Genomic DNA, 21,035 nt, shown 5'->3' on the forward strand with positions numbered 1-21,035 from the left:
AGATATTTCTCCTCCTATTCAAACTACCCTCCTCTCACTGGCTTCACCTGGGACCTTTCTTTTTCTCCTTACAGCCTGGTCTCTTCCAAAGGCTTCTTTCCCTTGGCCTGAAATTATATTGAAGCACCTCCCATCCTAAAACCCATCTCTATCCTTGGTCCCGTCCCTTGGTCCTCCCTGTTTCTTTCCATTCTCAGCCCTCCTGGTGAAAGCATATTCTAAACCAAAGCTTCTCTAACTTCAGTGCCCATAAGAGTCACCTGTGGCTCTTGTTAGAATGAGTTCAGTATCCTGGGGTGTGACCCAGGGTTCTGCGTTTCTAAGTCCTAGCCTATTCTGCCTTTCCAGAAATCATTCTAAATACTAAAGGTCTAGCATCTAAGTCTCCTCACGTCCTTAACTTCTGTTTGTTTTTAGCCCTCTTGCTGTCTTTCCTCTAACTTCTATCTTTTAAATCCTCCTCTTAGAAATCACCTCTTGAGTGACAAACCCAATGAACATTTTACAATCATAATGCCCCAGCCCTTGGGGGTGAATTGGGTCCCTGAGGCTCCATGCAATCTACTTGCCCAATTTCTGGGTTCCATTCCTTTCTTGTTTTCCTCTGGTATATCTAGACGTAATTTCTCACCTCTCTTTTGAATTGTCTTTGTTTACCTTCTCAATTTTTTTCTTTTGGAGTTCCATTAAGTTTCACATATTTCACTTTATATTCTCTTTTGAAATATCTTACCTGGTAATTTTCATTTCTGTCTGGATACAACAGCACCCCACAACTGATTTCCCAAAGGGAGAGCTTGCATGTACCTTACTTCAAATGGAAATAGTCAAGTTAATTTACAGCCTTAATGATTTTCTTCTTACTTGAACATTTTACTTTTTTTTTTTTTTTTTTTTGAGACAGAGTCTTACTTTGTCACCCTTGGCAGACTGCCATGGCATCATAGCTCACAGCAACCTCAAACTCCTGGGCTTAAGCTATTCTCTTGCTTCAGCCTCCCCATTACCTGGGACTACAGGTGCCCACCACAATGCCTGGCTATTTTTAGAGATGGGGTCTTGCTCTGGCTCAGGCTGGTCTCAAACCTGTGAGCTCAAGCAATTCATCTGCCTCGGCCTCCCAATTGCTGAGATGGCATGAGCCACCAGGCCCAGCCCTATTTTACATTATTGTTTAATGTTTACACATTGTTTTAAAGAGCATGCAATTGAATACTGCCTGCTATAATATTTTCTTTTAAATTCACTTTTAACTTACATAGTTTAACATCTCTTTTTTTGGTTGATTCTAATTTTTTATAGCATATCTCAGAAGTGAAATCATATTTTAAAAATTTAATTTGTGTAAGAGAAACTAACATAAGGTAGTCACAGTAATGTGTGGCACAGCTGCCTGAAAATGGTACCCTCCCAGCTTCTACTCTCACAGTATGCAAAGTGGACTCCCCCAAGGGACAAAATAGACTGGTCTCAGGGGTAGAACAGGAGCTTGTCTGTAAAAAGTATTAGGAATCAGTTGCCTCTGCACCAAAATAAAATCAAATAACAAAATAAAATACCCTTTCACATTTTAATGAGAGTTAATATATCAGAGTTTGATATTGTCTTGGATTAAAAGAAAAACCTGAGAGTTAATAACTCTTTTCTGTTAGCTGCCATTTACTCCTCATGAGAGATAATAAGCCCATCACTTGCATTGCTGAAAGAATGTCTGAGACAATGACTTGTTTAATGTCGGATTTTCCTAGGAATCTCTTTATAGTGTTCACTATCAAAACTTCAAAAGCTGATACATAGTAAGTGATAAAGTAATGATCAGAAAATACTGACTTTGAATTAGAAGAGGCTACTTTTTCTAAAAGAGCCAAAGCAATCAGAAAAAAAAGACTTTTGTTGGATTTTAAATCATATAGCTAAAAATAAGCTGCCTGAATGTATGTCATAAATAATTATCTTACATTAAAATAATGTGTAAAGAATCAATGAATAATTACCATTCTACTCTACATTTCATATATTTACATCTTTTTAGAATTAAAACTAGCAAGTAGGTTTCCTTCAATTTACAAAATACATATATTTCCCAACAAAGTTACCAATAAGATACATTTCATAGATAACTACACTTATAGATTTGGATATCCTTCTCTGGGGAAGAAGGGGTAAGGTTTAAAATCTGAAAATAAGTGACTTGAAATAGTGGTCTAATATGGGTGTTGAATTTTGTATAGATAAAATAGATTGTTCAGTCTTTCAGACCAATTCAGTTTCCTTCAACAAATGATACGACTCTACTAAGGTATTGGGGGAATACAAAAAATTACTAAGAGACAGTCTCTTATAAAATGGTAGGGAGTGTAAGACAAAATTGAAACAAAATACGTTAAGAGATGTAAGACCATGTGAGTTAGAGAGGTGAGAAGAGAAGGCATCAAAAGAAAGGGATTCATGAAGTTCCTAATGTTTTAATACATTTTAGAAGATTGTTTTGTCCATTTGAGCTGAAGGAAGGCGACTTCGTTGTAGAGAATGGCTCTCGAAACCCAGGATGCATAAAAATCACACGACTGGGGCTGGAGCAGGTAGGGACTGCAGTACTGCATTCTGTATCAGTTGGCTGCTGCTATAAGAATGATATTTAACCAAATACCCCCAAATGCAGTGGCTTAAAACAACAGCACTTTATTGTTTATCATGATTATGCATGTTAGGTGAGTGGGTCTGCTGATCACAGCCAGGCCTGGTTGAACTTGGCTGAGATCAGGCCATGTTATCTGAATCACGGGTCAACCATGCACTGGCTGGTGTATGGTGGTCTCAACCAGTGGACTAGGACTTGCTCTGTGTGGTCTCTAATCTTCCATTAGGCTACTCTGAGCTTTTTCTCATAGCAAAAGTAGAATGTTGCTGACCAAACTCAGAAGTATCACACGGTCACATCTTCTGTGCTCCACTGGCTGCAGCCAGTCCTGAGCCAGCCATTCAGGGGAGGAGGAAATAGACTTGACCTCTTTATAAGACAAATTGCAAAATCACATTGCAAAGGGCATGGATACAGAAAGGGGAAAAATAAGTGTCATTTTTAGACTAGAATAGGTGTCTACCACGCAGCTTGTTTGATTGGAATACTGAGTAGGTGGAATGGAGCTAAGCTTTCTTATTTCATACCAAGCTGAAACTTTTTCAAAAACTGAGACTTTAATTCACTTGGCAAATGTTTATCCAATGATTCCATATTTTCATTGATTCCTAATTTAAATTTTTCAAAACATGTATTTGAGATGAAGTTGCACACATATTTTCAGTTTCATTTAAATCAAATAATGTTGTGATTAATACGAAGAAATTTGCATAGAAACCACATGTATTGTATTGATATAAAAATTTATAGACAAAATTCTAACACCTAATTATCCAATTCTGATATAATTAAATTCAAGAACACACGTGTTAAATTGCCATAAATACGTAGGCATTACACAATTCAAATGATGGAGTCATACGTATTTTATACTGCTTTATTATAAATAATTGAAAACAATATATCATTTTTCAAATCCAGATAACAAAACAGTAAATATCATGCTGTCTTTTTTTATTTGTTATTTCGTTTTATTTTTGTAACATGAGTTTATAGATAGTATTCCTTATCCAAGACTGGTTAAAAAAAAAAATCTGTAGGAACACAAAAGAACAAAACACTCATTTTCTTTCCCTTAAATGAAAACAACTGAGTAGGTTTTAGAGAAAGAGGCTTAACTGTGCTATGAAAGAACCACTAAGAATAGAAAAACTGTAGAACGCCTGCAAATATCACTTGCAAGGCAAGAAGAGGTTGTATACAAACATAAATATACAAAAGGCTTGATGGTAAACTTTAAAAAAATATTTTCCTAAAAAAGTGTAAAGCTTCATTCTCTCAAATGGAGGAAAGTTGCTAGGGCATAGTGTATCAAGTCGCCAACCTCACAATTGGTATTGTTACCTTGAAAACAATTTATTTCTTTTCTAAGAAAGGAGACCAATACCTGTCTCAATTTTCTCATCCCATAGTAACTCATGTTTTTATAAAAACTGTTTACTATTGGAACTTTGGATACTTAGAAGCAGAGGGCACTTTTTGATAAAATACCGTAGTAACTTCAAGTTGCCACAAAAATCTGTGCCCCAAAATTCATTTAAAGTAGATTATCCCATAGGAATATTTTTATTAAGTGATTTAGAGCAGCTAGAAGTCAGAATTTCTGTTACTCAGGTGACTATGATTAGTGATCTTTTTTGTGTGTTTCACATATAATATAGTAAGTTTTGACAATTTCCTCCACTAATCATTTTTAAAAATTATAAATTGCCTAAGGAAACAGCTCAAAGGAGCAAAACACGAGGAACAATTTATTTCATTAAGTAATATTGTAGATTTCTTTGAACACTTATCTTTATTTGCAACACATTAAACAGCTTAGGCTTATCATGGATATAAACATTCTATGTACAATGATATTTATAATTCTTCTATTTTCATAGACTTCAAAACATCTACAGAAACTGGAACAGTGTAAATCTGGTAAGCACGTTTCAGTTAATTAGCAAAATTTAAATTAGGAAGAAATAACTGGGTAAAGAATCAAAGTTCTAAACAGGTTTTCAAATAATGAATTTAAACATATGTATACACATGCAAGAAGATAGTGTAAAATGAACTGCTCCAGTTTACGTGGTTTTACTCCAGCTGAATACACTCTGAAATACTGCTTTCCTGTATATCAAAGGAAATATTGAATGTATGTATATTATTTCAAGAACTTGATATATTTCACATTCTTTAAACTTTACGCAGGCTATAAATATATTTATATATCAGTCAGTTTTTAGAATAATATAAACCATAGCTAGGTAGGGTGTAATTTTTTGCTTCCTATGTCCTTATTTGATAGTATCCATTTTTTTCTGAAAAACATATCACAAAAATCAAAAAGTAATGGAATTCGTTTTTATCTCACACTGTTATTCTCCACATTCTATAATTCATTATGGCTTACAAAAATGGAATTTACATTTGAGGACGGGTAAACTGAAATCAACTACAAAGTGTAATATTGGAATTAGATTTTTGAAATCCATTGACATTTAGCAAACTCAGAGGGCAATTATGTTTTTCTTGAACTTTTACTACAATTGTGCAACAGTATACACTTATTGTTTGTAGGTTTGCAAAGATACACCACCTCTGGCTGATGTAATACATCTTTTTTCAAAGGATTATGGTAGGTCTTACTATTCTTCATGTATATTTTTTCTTCCTTTTTTTTTTTTTTTTTCTGTTTTACAAGAAGTAACCCATATTTATCATCTGGCTACCATACTTCCAAAATAAGATCCAGTAGTAGTTTGAAGTACAGCAAGCTGAGCAGTTTCTTCCCTTTTTAAAGCATGACAGTGACAATCTCTACAGTCAAGCCATATGAATACAGTGACCCCAGGCAGACTTTTGTGAATTCGAAAGGCTCCTAATCCAGAGATAAGAACCTTGGGGACGTCACATAACTACCACTTGTTGTTGGAAACAATATTGTTTGCCTTAGAACAGTGGTTCTCAACCTTCCTAATCGGCGATGCATTTTCATTGTTACAAAGCGGGTCGCGACCCACAGGTTGAGAACTGCTGCCTTAGAAGCTTCCAATCAGTTTCTCGTCTGATTGCTTCTCTGGATTTCTTGGTTGAGAGTTGCTTCTGACATTGTGCTTTCAAAAATCCAAAGGTCGAATCATCATAGTTGTGGAACGTAAGGAGTAACTGGGCCCTTTGAAGTAGTGCCACTTTATCCCATTCAGTTTTCCATGGTTTTGTCCCGCAGTATAGAACATTCCATTTAGATTGGAGGGGCCACAGGCATCAAACCACCAGCCTGAAAAATTAGTTCATAATGCAAGAGAGAAGGAAAAGAAATAATTATAAGTAAATTGAACAGCAGGACATTAATGGCATCAACTGATAGACAACCTGTTTATACTCATTATAATTATTTGCAAATAGGAGGTATTTGATAAGTATCTTCCCAGTAGTGAAACTGTTTTAAATGACTTTTGATTTAGGATTTGTATGATCAGGGGGAGGGATGTTCTCATAAAAACAAGCTTTCTGTGTGACCCCTGGCACTCACTTCTTATTAGAATAATGAGAAGCCTCTGGGCTTCAAGATACAATCCAAGTCAGGCCTGGATTTACATGTGGGAATATTTAAATGTAAATACTCATAAGAGCCATTCCACCTTACAACTATTATTGGGAATAGAATAATTAAATATTAGTGAAGAAATTCAGAAGCTTAGACAAACAACTGACATCTAAATGGAAAGATGTTATCTATCTACTTCATAATTTTGTTGAGAACTAGCCCTAAGCTGCTTCTAAAATTTCTGGGATACTGTGTAATAACTATGAGGCTCACATTGAACTTTTTTTTTTTTTGTAGAGACAGGGTCTCACTTTATGGCCCTCGGTACAGTGCCGTGGCCTCACACAGCTCACAGCAACCTCCAACTCCTGGGCTTAAGCGATTCTCTTGCCTCAGCCTCCCGAGTAGCTGGGAACTCACATTGAACTTTAATTACCTTGCCTCCTCTGTAGTCTATAAGAACATAGGAATGTTTGTCAATAGTGCCATGGAGTTCCCAGGTAGCAATATTTTGTCTGTGATTGTTTAAGTGCTTTCCAACTTAGTGAAAAGAAAAACAACCTGATGAGTACCATGGAAATCCGAGATTTGCAAAGCTCTCTGTAAGGATAACAGAATAACCCAGTTTTATTTTTGTAATGAATTAAGTCTTAGATTTTTGGATAAAGCCTAGCACTTTCCCCCATCTCCTGAAGTAACACTAATGAAATGTTTAGGGAGAGATTTGTGCCAGAGACATTCTGGCATATTTTTATTCAGATCCAGTTGACCTCTCTTTGATTACAGACTTATACCTAAGGGACTAATAGCTAAAGAAAGAGAAAACCGTACAGCTGATGTTTAACTGTAACATGAGCACCATCTTGCAGAAACTTTAGAAAAAGTTAAATGAAGAAAAGCTAATTCTCATTTTTCAAATTTGGAAGATGAGTACAGCTGGGTCATGTTTATGAAGTCACACTAGACACAGAATAAGCTGCATTAATCACCAATTCATACTGGGGAACTGTAAGGTATGTCACGATGAATTTGGAAAGACACTATATTCAGCGCTGTTTCACCGACTGTATGCAAACAACATAAATGTTAATGCAGTCAAAACATGAGGGACAAGAAGGGTCTTGTTTGGCAAAGAAGCAGGCACTATAAAATTCCATCTTTTTTTCCGAAGATTAATTCCTCTAATATTTGCTCGGTGCAGCTAGTAAAAATATGGTATTTATATTACAAAAGGCATTCTAATATTAGGGGATTCATTTACCCAGAAGACTGTAAAGGACTAAAATGAAACTCTAAAATGAAATTCGACCTGATTGCTTCCACGTTTTAACATTTCTCCTCCTTTTCTATGACCTTCTCAAGGTACCCTTCCATCACATTAATGAACCTTTCATAGTCTTTCAAATATCCACTGTGGTCCCTGAGGCAAACACCCTTACTCTATTGTTGAGACTGATGACAATTCCAAGCTGCATTAGGGTACTCATGGTAAAAACAAAATAAAATAAAATAAAATGTGGTTTTTTAAATCTGGTTTATGGAAAGTCACAACAGTCCTGAGGGGGGTGGAAACACAAACATCTGTTGCAACAACAGCCTGGCATGAATGGCACAGGCTAAAAGAAACATTCCTTGGGAAACTTTGGGCAATCTTAGGAAAGAGACAAACAGCAGGAGACTGTGAAAGGATCAGATAAATTCATCTTGTACATTTTTTTGAGGAATAAAGTGAGGTAGTGCTTGTGATAAGAAGAATGGATTTGTAGACATTGGAGAAGGCCAGGATGGCTGGCTCAAGGTCCACAAGAGGGATGGTCACCTGAAGCTGAGAAGGCCTGCAGACCAAATCACCCAGTCTTTTGTCCATTACCCTAAAAGCAATAGAAAGTCAGAGCTTGTATACTGAACCATCTTTCACGCTTAGTACTCCACCTAACCAAAGTTTGACAAATGTTTTGTGAGTGATTATAGACTGATTAATCAATTGACTGACTTTGACTGGTTCTTCTTGTGAATTCTCTGTTGTCCGAATTTGTGTAGTTTACTAAAAAGCTGTATTTGACATATGTAATACCCATGCTTACGGTATTCCATTTTTCTTTCTTTATTCATTCAACATGTAATTACTGTGGAGTGTTGCAAAACAATACTCAACAAGACAGATGTGGTCACTTCTCTCAAGGAACTTACTTCTAATGTCAGAAACAGACAACATGATATAAGCAAGTAAATACACCAACTACAAATCATGACTAGAAAATGCCATGAAATAACTCTTCATGTGTGTGGAGACCCGAAGCAGGAAAGGGAAGCAGCCATGCGAAGACTCTCCTTAGCTCCATGTGGTACATGCAAATGCCACAAGGAAAAAATAGAGCTTGGTGTGTTCTGCGACTAAAGGGACATCAGTGTAGCTTTTACATAGAGAATAAGGTGAGACCTGCAGGAAATAAAGGTGGAGAAATCAGCAGATTTCATGAAAAGTTGAACAATGTTTGTGGAAACATGTATAGTTTAGCCAGTATCCCTGTCCACCATCAGGTGAACAGGTGAAACATTCTCCAGGAATGGGAACCCATATTTAACCAGGGGACCCATATCTGCCAGGTTAAATGTTTACTCAGACATTATTTGGAGATACCATTCTCCATGATCTGCCAAAGCCGTTCTGATCTTACATGGCAGCATCATGAAGATGGGAAAACTGAGTCTAGAATCAATTTCACAAGTGCTCACTGATGGACACACCTATGGGATAGAGTTTGCTGAAGCCAAATTCCTGACGTGACAGCATCCACAGTTTTGTGTAGGAGTGAGATAGGCAAAATCCTAAAAAATGAGATGACAGTCATGGAACAAAGGGATGAAGAAAATCTTATGGCAATACAGAGGCAGAGGCCCCAGAGGTTTACCTGGGATACCACAAGGCTTACTCATTTGACAACTGAGAGGGGTCCTGAAAAATGAGTTTGAGCACAGCAGACAGAGAGAGCTTCTAAATGCAGCCTGTACTCTACAAGAGCAGGACAGAGTCTGCCAGCAGCCTGGCTTGGCTGGAGTGCCAGTGGGTAAGAGGTTTGAGAATACAGGGCTACAAAAATAAACACAAGGGAGAACATGGAGGTTTTTATTATGCTTTTAGAAATCTTCTTATGGGCAATGGGGAGCCTACAGAGCACTAGAGAAAATGTAGAAGCCTTGACTTAATAACCAAAGATCCTAGGCAATAATATCCACAATATTTTCTATTCATTGGATAGTTAACATGAAGATTTTTATATGCTTTCTCTAATTTTATCCCTCAGACAGCCTGTGTGCTGTGCAAGTGCCATAATGAAGACAGCAATGCTCAACAGAATTTAAGGAACTTTTCAATGTCACAGTCATATTACCTGCATTATAATGTCTGATCAACCATTTTCATAGCAGTTTTAAGGATCAATAAGATGATGCTCTGTTAGAGCCTGTAAAATCCTATCTAAGTGCTTGATGTAAGTTATCTGGAAAATGGGGCAGAAAGTTTAGCACAAGAACAAAAGGGATCTTGTGGAGCAGCATAATTGTAATTAAATAATGCTATCAAAGTCATCAGAACTAACACATGTTCTTATTGCTTGGTTGGATTTATCAGAGAAATATAAACATAATTTGGACGCAAGTGAGTAGAGTTGTACAATGTTCATAGTATAGAAATAGGACATCGAAATACCTAACATGGGATTTTGTTTTCAATGTTTTGTTTTAATTTCATGAGGAACCACTTTGGGCTGAAGTGTTCAATTAACTTTTCATCTTAAAACTAGGGGGCCACGTACACTGTGGTTTAACAGAAAGCAACCAGTAACACAGATGATGAGTTGACATGGCAGAAAGTGAAATAGAAGAACAGTTATTTCTCATGACAATTTCAGTTGTATGATAAAATATTCTGAACTTCAACATAGCAGAGGTCTGTTTTCTCTGACACATTCATTAGAACAAATTAAACAAACAAACTAAAGAATTCTTTCATATCAAATATTTCAAATAGTTTGTCCACTTTCTACCTTTCATTAAAAAAAAAAAAAGAATTAAGCCCAGCTATGTATTTAAACATAAATCCTGGACAATGTGGTTTCAAGCATATCTCTATAATATACTCCTTAGAGTTAATTCCCAGGCAGTCACCTGCACCCATAGGTATGTGGTGCAAATATAAGTCTGCATGGGATGGAAGATGTTCCATGTGAACAGAGAGAGGACTATGCCCAGGTTTGCAGATCTTCCTTGAGAAGACACCAAACAGCTGAATATATATTCTCCAGAATCTGGGGGAACATTACCTTTGTACTTTGTATGTGTGTGCCTGGGAATAACAAAGGAGAAACATGCAAAAGAAGTTAATCTAGGAAAAGCACTTTAAGCCTAAAAGAACTCAAGTGATGCAGGCAGAGGATGGAAGAAAGAAGCTTCCATCTGCTATTCGGACAACTGATAAAACGTCTCAAATGTTTTAAGGTTGGCAACTGCCATGATGTACTTTGCCAAGCATTTTTCTTCATAACCTGTAACCTCATGTATATTTTAATAAGAAATCTGAGATGCGTGTTTCTAATTCATTTACACTTGACTCATTAAAATTTAGCTTTGTAACAACTATCCCAGGCCTTCAAAAATCATTGGAGTCTTTTATCTCTGATGCAGAAAATTCACATTCTATCACTAATAAAGGAAACATTGCCCAGAAAATAGGAATTTGATTCTAAACGTTTTACTCAGGAAGTTCAAATTTATTTGAAAGTCAGGAAACCTAACTCTCACATTCTCCTGATCCCAAACAAAATGTCTCTCAACACTTCTTTTCTAAGGTAAAAAGCACAGCAAAGGGAAAAGGCATATCTGTTTTTGTGGATTTCTTTATTTTCAGCGCATGCATTCCCATCAGCAATATGCAAAAGAGTTTGCAGAGAAATTGAGATATTAGTCTCCCTTCACTAACTCAGGATAAGATTAAACTGAATTGATTGGTTCCATAATTTTCACTGAGCTCATAAAGAAAAAAATTACTCGATGAGTTGATGTCCATAAAGTTCACCCTACCCAGAGCTAGCCTCAAGGAGCAGTTGCGTGAATCTTGTATGTGGGAGGCAAAGGCTCTTTCTAGAAGTCTGCATTCCTTCTGTCATCTCATAGTATATCTCCTTTGGGCCAAGGATTTGTTTTTTATTTTCTTTTCTCTTCTTTTTGTTCCATAGATGAAGAGTTGTTTATCCTGGCTAGTAACATTGACTTCATTGAAGACTTCTAGGTATTCTCTTCCTGTCTCTCCCTTCCCTCAGACTTCATTTCACATTTAACCAAATGCTTGTGAGATTATACTGCAAGCAGTAAATTAGAGCACTATCATTCTCTTTGAATGTCATTCCTTTTAACGGAGGCAGTAGATGGTAGACACAGGCTGAATGCCTCTGGAGGTTGAGTGTCTGCGTTCAAATCTACTTCTGAAACAAATTCTGCCTCTTTGGCAAATTATCTAAATTTTCTATCTCTCAGTTCTTACCAGAGGTATTATCATGGTCTCTATTACAAAGGGTTTTTGGAAGCTTCATCTAAGTTATTAAATATAAATCATTTAGGATAATTCAAAAATTTCTTAGTAGGAGCTCGATAAATATTTGCCATATTATTGTTACCATATGAAATAAATAAAATTGGTTATTTTTCAAGTACTTTCAATTATTAACCCTTGGTTGTAGCCTTGAGCTATGGGCTTATAAGTTCTGACTCACCATATTCCAAACATATGAATGACTTTTCACGCAACATTCTTTATCGCACCAAATACATATGAGTACCTTTTTCAATAAATGAAACTCCCCCCCACCCAAATAGGAATATAATCCTATCCTTTGTATTTAGAAAGTACAAATTTATATGGAAGTCAGAAATATAACACTCAAATGTTTATAATTCTGGAGTTTAGTCTTTTGGGGTTTAATTATTCTTAATAGTCCCTGCCTTAGTCTGTCTGGTGTTGCTATAAAGGAATACGTGAGGCTGGGTAACTTATAAAGAAAAGAGGTTTTGCTGACTGGAAGGTTCTTCATCGTTCTGCTGACTGGAAGGTTCAAGATTGGGCACCTGGTGAGGGTGTTAGGCGGGATACACTAACAGCAGCAGGCAAAGAGGGACTAGCATGTGCAGAGATTACATGTGAGAAAGGAAGCAAGAGAGAACTGGAGAGGAGGTAGGTGCCTTGCTCTTTATAACAACCAGCTCTCAGGGGAACTAACAGAGTGAGAACAACAGCGGACCAGCCTCTGTCTATTAGCATTTAAAGCCCCTGCATTACACTATTCACAAAAGGCCCAAACACTTTCCATTAGGCCCTATCTCCAACACTCTTCACTTGAGATTTGGAGGAAACAAATATCGAAAATATAACAGTTTCAATCCTTGATATCTATTCCTTTGTTCCCTGTTTATGTATGCAAATGCATATTTGTATTTACTTATTTTAAATCTAAGTTCATGCAAGAGTCATTTACACCCACTCACACTGACTTTGTTTTAGGTCTACTCACCAGGATCATTTGTAATTTTGCAATGTCCCTTCAGAGTCTCTGATAACATATTCATTAATATAATTGATACTAACCGACCACTGAGTACCACACACCATACCAGGCACTGGGGCACAGTCATGGGCAACAACACTAAATTCTTGCTTTCAAGGAACTTGCATTTGTGCAGAAGATACTTACATATTATATACTAAATATAGAAATTGGCTTGAAATAAAAATAGCACAATGTAGACTCTGGGGTCAATCTTAAATCGTTCATATGGATTTTTTTCTCTCAACTTTTTTTTTTTTTTTTTTTTGGTTGCAGTTCAGCCGGGGCCAGGTTTGAACCCACCACCCTCGGTATATGGGGTCGGCATCTTATGGACTGAGCCACAGGCGCCGCCCCTTTCTAGCTTGAGAACTAGGGAATGTCAGTTATCTGATAATGTTTATATGCCCTACTTGGGTTATTAAAAATGCTAAGCCTAGTATATGTTCCCTCAAATCTTGTCACTTTTATGTCATTTAGCAGTTTTGAAAAGCTGCTAATTTCTTCTATTTTCTTTGTCTTTTTCAAGATTATAGAGCAGGCCAAGCAAGCATTTATCAACTCTCCGCTGTTAGCAGCTGGTAAGTTGTAGGGTATACTAAAAAATTTATGTGTATGGCTTCACCCTCTCTTTAAGGCCTGAACTGAGAATTATCCTTTGTTAGCTTTAGAAAGTCTTGTCTGTCAGCTAATATGGTTTATGTGTGGGGAAAAAAGATCAGAATTTCTACTGCAACAGATTCTTTCTTCAGAAGGTTTGGTCATCTTTCTACATAGCTTTTATACTATGTACTAAATATGTAAATTCTAGTTAAAGAAAAGAAAAGTAAGGAATGTAAAACAATGACATATAGTTTGTTGTTTGTTATTGGCTACAATAACAAAAAAAACAAATAATTAATAGTTATAATAGTTATAATTTAATAATTATAGTTTATAAGAAATTTAGAAATAAGCATTCATTTATATATTTAACAATTGTAGTTTAATAATTGTAGCTTACACAGACTTATAGAAATACTTATTTTGAATATTCTCAATTTAATATCAAATAATCATGTTTTAGTTGAATGTAATTTTGCTTTGAATGTGACGACCTCATAATAAAATATTTTACTTTCTTAATGTTGAAGTCAGAGGGGATTTTATATATTTATTTTAAAATCCAATAAATCTGTTAAAACAAAAAAGTGCATTGAATGAGATTACGTTTTCATTTTATTAATGTTAAATAATAGATAACACTACTTAAGTTAAAATCTTTAATGAAACTTAATCCTTTCTCTAATCTCAGAATGCACAATAGGAGCTTTCCTGAAGGACCAAAAATTATTTTTAATAGTCACCTCTTAATTTATCCCTCCCACTGCAGAAATATCTTACATAAAGGTGGAAACCTGAAGAGAAAGGGCTACTATACACCACAAATATTTATGGCTTAAAAATTTATATTGACAAATTATCTCCATTGATGGTTAATTAAGGAGCCATTTCCATAGAAAATGTGGGTGGCAATTTTGGCCTTGAAATATAAACTCTAGTTTATTAATAAATGTGTAATGAACAATAAACATTATTCAACATTAAGACTGAATGGAGGAATTGATGGCTTTTGATAAGGTAGAAATAGGTTTGCATACTTCCGTGAATGAGTATGTAAAGCATTGTGATATCTATGTTTATTGATAAAAAAAATGTATAATGCTTCTCAGCCCACTATGTCTCTTCTGTTATGTGGGATAACAGAATCATAGAACCAGAAGAAAACTTCTTGAGAGACTATTTTTTTTTTTTTTTTTTTTGCAGTTTTTGGCTGGGACTGGGTTTGAACCTGCCACCTCTGGCATATGGGGCCGGCGCCCTACTCCTTTGAGCCGCAGGTGCCACCCATTGAGAGACTATTTTTGCTAGACCCCAAACTACAGAAAAGTACATCATAAACTCTTTCAAATAAATAGAGCTTTATTATTTTCTTGAAGATGTCTATAACTAGAAATGCACAACCTCCTTGAACATTCTTTCTAGTCTTTGATTTTTGGATACTCCATGTAAAGTCACTTCATCCAATAACTCATCATGTTATATTTTGTCAACAAACTTGTTATGACTTGAAGTGTTGTTATCTGTTGTTGACATTTTTGTTGACAATCTTCCTCAGTAGATGCATGCTCTATTCAGTCTTCCTCTCTACAAATAGTAGTTAGCCCCCTTAATAGGTATTAATCAAAAACATTACATGCTAAACAAGAGCTAAGAAGTTAGGGTATTAGGATAAAAGAACCAAAGATCAAAATGTTCCACCTTGTGTCTAGCTGAAATACCTTCTGCTTTCAATTACGCCTATCTCTTGCTGTTCAGTCTTTGACAAATAAAGGTAACAACAATGATACCACATTCTTCAGCTAAAATCCTTCCATGTATTTGAAGAAAACAATCTAGGACAGATAGTGGGAAATACATCTTACTTTAGCCTTAATTCCTTTTAGAAGAAACAAAGAAAAATATATAAATAAGCAAGATGAAACAAAGCATTAATTGATAATGACAAAGAACTCTGAGTTTTTAATTCCAAGGAGTATGAAATCTTATACTCATACTCATAAGAGAGAGACCAATTTAATTAGGTAACAAGTTCAAATACAAATTTAGGTTAAAAAGGAAAAATCATAAGATTAAAAAAAAAGAAGAAGGGAAAAATTAGCAGAGGATAAATAGCAGTGGTGGGGAGTAGCTAAGTAGGACATAAGTTCCAGGCAACACACCAGTTACCCTGATTGTCACTGACATTCATCCGTATTTCTACACTTCTTTGCTATCTAAATTCCACATTTTAGCTTTGTGGCATGAATAATTTTAAGATCTGGATTCTTTCAAAAAGATATTTGATAGGGTAGTGGTGCTTATTACAAAAACACATTTACTTAGACTATTCCAGATCAAGCAAGAAGTAGAAATTTTCTCTCCCTAACACACGTGTATGTTGGTGAGTATGAAGTGAGTCCAAGAATGATTACGGATGAAAGAACATGACAAAGTTCAATCATTTAAAGCAGAAATAAAACCGTAAATCTGAGCAATGAAGTTTTCTCATCAACAACCAAAATGTGCATTCTCCTCTTTGCTTCACTCCATATTTTCATTTTTATGACATCAACATGTTGGAATGATCTAAGATTTTACTGTTGGTTTTTCAGGCATCATATTTACTTGGTAAGAAAAATTATTTGTGAAAATAGACATGAAGGAAAGGAAGCATATTTCAATAGTAAAATGGGAAGAAAATTGAAGTATTTGTTTATAAATTTGCTAATAATTTCATTTACAGGATCTAGAGGTAATAAAAATAAGAAATTTCTTTCAGAAGAAAGTTCAAGACCTACCTTGCATGTGGCATTTTTAAACATCTAAATTTGTAGCAACTATCCTTGAGGGGAAGAGGTAGTCATAAAAATACATATAGGAGACTTTTAAATATTACATTAAATGTGATGCCAAAACAATGGGCAAAGCTTAAGGAAAAGAGTAAGATAGGGGCAAGAGCATAACAGGTTGGTTTTGATATTACTGTGGCTGGTCTCACATTGAAAAGCTGTCAATGTGGGTGGAACAGAGGGTGGTCCATGTGCGGTGATTTGGCAGTGATAGTAATGAAGGGTGGGTAGGGATGAAGAGAAAGATGGAAAGATGTCTCTAAAACCTCCCTTCATACTTTTTCATGTTCTGTGAATTGATAAGAAAAATATCAACCTAATTATTCTTTTCATTGGCTTTAAAATTTGAAAGTGATTTCAAGGGCTACAAGATAGTCTTTCATTCATACCCGTGTCATCTTTTCTTTTACTTTTATTTATTTATTTATTTATTAAATCATAGCTGTGTACATTAGTATGATCATGGGGCACCATACACTTGGTTCATAGACCATTTGACACATTTTCATCACACTAGTTAACATAGCTTTTGTGGCATTTTCTTAGTTATTTTGTGAAGACCTTTACATTCCACATTTACTGGGATTCACATACACCCTTGTAAGATGCACCCCCTCATGTCATCTTTTCTATTGAGTTTCTATGTGTCACAATCCACCATGCTAGATGTTAAGGATAAAATGGCGAACATTAATTTATGTTCATTTTCCTATGTACGAAGTGGAGACAAGACTTTCTCTCCTGACCACATTGCAGAGTTGGCCTGATTCAGGTTGAGGTAAGATAGCACCACATGTGCAGCAACATATAATCATGGTAGTCACACAGTTTTGGGGGAAAGGAAATGTTAGATTTGAACATTTTTTTCCTTACTGGGAGGAACATACATTTCATTATAGAATGACACAGATCCAATATCAGAACGAGTAGGCGTGATTGCTAACATGTTAAGAGAGGAAAACACTAAAACTGAGCAAGGAGAAACATTGAAAAACAGGTTTTCTCGCAATTTTTTTTAGTCCCAACCTCCTGCCAGGACCTATAACATTCTTGAGCTACGTTATTTGCTATCAGGTTTTAGCTTACTGATTTCTAAATTTCTTTCTTTTTTTTTCTTTTTTTTTTAGACACAGGGTCTCACTCTTGCTCAGGCTGGTCTCAAATTCCTGAGCACAAGCAATCTGCCTGCCTTGGCCTCCAAAAGTGCTAGGATTACAAGAGTGGGCCACTGCACTCCACCTGTTTTCGAAATTTCAGTCTGTCATATATCAAATTCCCAGATTTTGCCATATTTATTTGTAACTTTTATTAATATTTAACTAATATTTTTTCTTTAAATCAATGATTTCCTAAAATATAAAATATGATGAATGCATTATAAAATGCTATGTTTATATTATTCTTTTAAAAAGAGGAAAGCAGCACCACTTGCTATATTAGAAGGTAGATACAAAACCCTTAAAAGTAAAGCAAAATAAAATTATTTAATTCTATGTACATGCCATTGCTTAGCCAAGGTTCTGAGGCTAAGGACAATGGTCTATTCTTTCTTTGGCAACAAGGGTGATTAGCAAGGACTAAAGAAGTATTACAGATATTCTAGCACCAAATTGAAATTTTTCTCTTCTGCATAATCAGAGTGCTGGAAAAATATTGAAAAGGTACAAAAGGTATAACTTTCTTACTCTATGATACGATAGTATTTAATTATATTTTATATAGTGGCTAAAATGTCTTGCAAAGGTCCATACCATATAGTGAAAGACCCTGGTATACCTTGTCTGAATTGCATAACTTTAGGTTTAACCACAACTTTTTATATATGATGAAGAAACTCTACTATGTAGGTGCAAAGTGTTTTGTAAAAAGTAATTGCTGTATATGCTTCATTCCCAAATTATTGCTCATTTCACTGAGGATTATTCATGATTATTTAGAAGTAAAATAACTAGTTCTTCAAGAGACTAAAAAAAATTATGCAAAACCTACTTAGCACACTCCCACTATAGGTGCTGAGGAAGGAGGCAGACCTCTAAATATGCTAGCAACATCTTGCACAAGAACATAGGGTAAATTAGGGCAGAAAGAATGATTTCTAGGGACTTACTCTGCAGTTCTCCTCCTCCAGAAAATCATACCCCCTTCTCACAGATAAGAAACCTCAGGCTTCCCACCAATAAAGCACAGTGTAGGGAACAGCCCCATGGGACTTACCTCCCGTGAGCATCAGGGCACATTTGCACATACAATTGTCGTTATCAGCATCTTTAGTACTAAAATCAGCACCATGTAAGATCAGGCTGCTCTGTTTTCCTGCTGTCCCAGTGTGGCCCTTTAAATACAACCTAAGTTAAAAAAAAAAAAAGGAGAGATAAGCCATTTGACAGGATAACAGAACCCAGAAGGCCAACTTGTTGAATATTTGCCTTTTTGATAGTTTTCTCTTTTCTCTGAACTCAGCCCTTCCAAAAAGCCACTATAAGATTCAAGCAGAAAAATAAACAAAGAACAAAGAGGGAGAAAGACAATAAGAAAGAAAAAAGAAACAATGAAAACAAGAAAGAGAGAGAGAAAGAAGAAAGAAAGGAAGGAAGGGAGGGAGGGAAAGGGAACGAAAAGGAAAGAAAGATTCCAAATTACACTTGGTAAAGTTCTTCATGGTTTGTGTGCCTGGGGTTTATTTCACCATGCATATCCAAACTTGTATGGTTTTCTTACGATGTAGAATCCAGAAAAAGAATTGGTTTATTTTATTATTACAAAACAAAAATGTCTTTAAGCGCCGGCCCCACATACCGAGGGTGGCGGGTTCAAACCCGGCCCCGGCTGAACTGCAACCAAAAAATAGCTGGGCATGGTGGCGGGCTCCTGTCGTCCCAGCTACTCAGGAGGCTGAGGCAAGAGAATCGCTTAAGCCCAGGAGTTGGAAGTTGCTGTGAGCTGTGTGATGCCATGGCACTCTACCCGAAGGGCATAAAGTGACACTCTGTCTCTACAAAAAAAAAAAAAAAAAAAAAAAAAACAAGAATGCCAATATAGTATGTCACTCCCTTAATATCTAATACTGCAGATGTGCTGAACATTATTACTAGCAATAAACAAAACAAATCTCACTGACTGAGGATTTACTCTGTGTTAGACACTAAATTTTTATACTAATCTGTGATAAAGGATTTTAGCATACAAGGGTTTAGAGAAGCTATATAATTTGGTTGCGTTTGATTCTAAAAGCTAAGCTTTTACAAAATTCACAACAGTAAAGATGTGGAATCAACCTAAGTACCCATCAATTCATGAGGGGATAACGAAAATGTGGGGTCTGTACATACAAACACATACGCCACACGCACACACTACTCAGCCATAGAAAGGAATGAAAGAATGTTTGCAACAACTTGGATGAAACTGGAGACCATTATTCTAAGTATCTCAGGAAAGGATAAACAAACACCCCATGTACTTTATAATAACCGGGAATATGAGGTGCGCACATATGGGCACCAAGAGATGTGAAGGTCATGGGAAATTAAGAAAGGAGAAGTGAGAGGAGGGAAAGGGTAAACACCTACCTATTGGGTACAATGAATACTATTCAGGAGATAAGCACATTAAATGCCTTTACTTAAGCATGATAAAAGATATCCATTTATACCCTTTTATATTTCGAAATTTAAAAAACACAAGCTCTTCATCATTATGCATTCCCTGTCCAAATGTTTGTTGAAGACAAACTATATCATATATTGTTCTATGCAATTAAGATAAGTCAGCAAATAAAACAGACAAAAATCCATGCCTTTGAGGAGCTTATTATATTCTAGCAGTATCCCTAAAATTAAATTCTCAGTCCTAGCTGTTTAATCTCAATATGGTTTTCAAAGAAACTCCTTTATTCTCTAATAACATTTCCATATAAAATTTATGTTAACCTAGATCATAAGTGGGCCTCCAACGATTGTATATGTAATAAGTGATCTGATCTTTTGTGAATAAGGTCTATTCAGTAGGCCCAGGGGTGTTTGTTTTCAACTAACATCTCAAATTACTCTTTGCAGACTGTCCAGGGAGAACATTCTGAAGAATAATGCCCTAGAATCCAAAAACTAGTGCACAAATCAAAATAGCTGGTGAAGGTAGCTCCCTGGCTGATGTCTGCTCATTTCCTATTGATGCTGCATGCCTCTTTCACATCCTTCTAGATAGTGCAGTACTTTGACCAGCTCGTACTTTCTCAGGTCCCTCATTTTCTCCTCAGGGCTGAGTAGCTAACTTGAACTTGTCAGGCCTGACAGTTTGATACTCAAGGTCTTCTCTGGCCAACACTCCTTTCCTCCCTCTACCTCCACCTAACAGTGCTCCTCTGGACCAGCACAATGTTCTCCCTAGAATCATCCAGCAACATTCTCTTCAAATCTGTCCCTGGGTCTTATTTACGAATTCTATCCAGCCACAGTATAATTAATGAGCGATCAAGACCTCTGTACAAATGACGCATCTAGACCCATATCTGAACGAAGTATTAACCTTATTATCAAACTGCAATAACAAAGATCACTTAGTACTTGGAGGATATGTTTAACTTAACTTGTGTTTGTACCTAGGTATATGTATGCCCCATTATTATTTTGGGGTGTTTGATATTATTTTTAGCAAAGAAGTACTGTTGCATATGTGTGCAAAGTATTTTTCCAATATTTTGCAGAGATTTTTGAACCAGATAAAAGTATACAATTAAGCTCTTCCTCTTTCTCCCCCCCCCTTTCCTCTCTCTCTCTTTTCTCCCCTCTCTCTCTTCTTTTCTCTCCTCCTTGGTGCTGCTCTGCAGCATCCCT

General features: G+C 36.0%; 1 protein-coding gene across 2 annotated transcripts in view; it reads right to left on the reverse strand.

Annotated features, from left to right (window-relative positions):
- Positions 1 to 3,514: 3,514 nt before the first annotated feature.
- The window catches only part of ANGPT1 (angiopoietin 1), a 249,671-nt gene continuing 232,150 nt past the window's right edge, over positions 3,515 to 21,035 (reverse strand). For both annotated transcript variants that reach the window (XM_053559457.1, XM_053559458.1), the window contains exons 8-9: positions 18,418 to 18,548; positions 3,515 to 5,906 (exon numbers count right to left, since the gene is read on the reverse strand). In XM_053559457.1, the coding sequence (XP_053415432.1) occupies positions 5,746 to 5,906; positions 18,418 to 18,548 (292 nt within the window). In that variant the 3' untranslated portion in view covers positions 3,515 to 5,745. The remainder of the gene's footprint in view (positions 5,907 to 18,417; positions 18,549 to 21,035) is intronic.

The sequence above is a fragment of the Nycticebus coucang genome, chromosome 13 (assembly GCF_027406575.1).
Source record: "Nycticebus coucang isolate mNycCou1 chromosome 13, mNycCou1.pri, whole genome shotgun sequence".
NCBI lineage: Eukaryota > Metazoa > Chordata > Mammalia > Primates > Lorisidae > Nycticebus > Nycticebus coucang.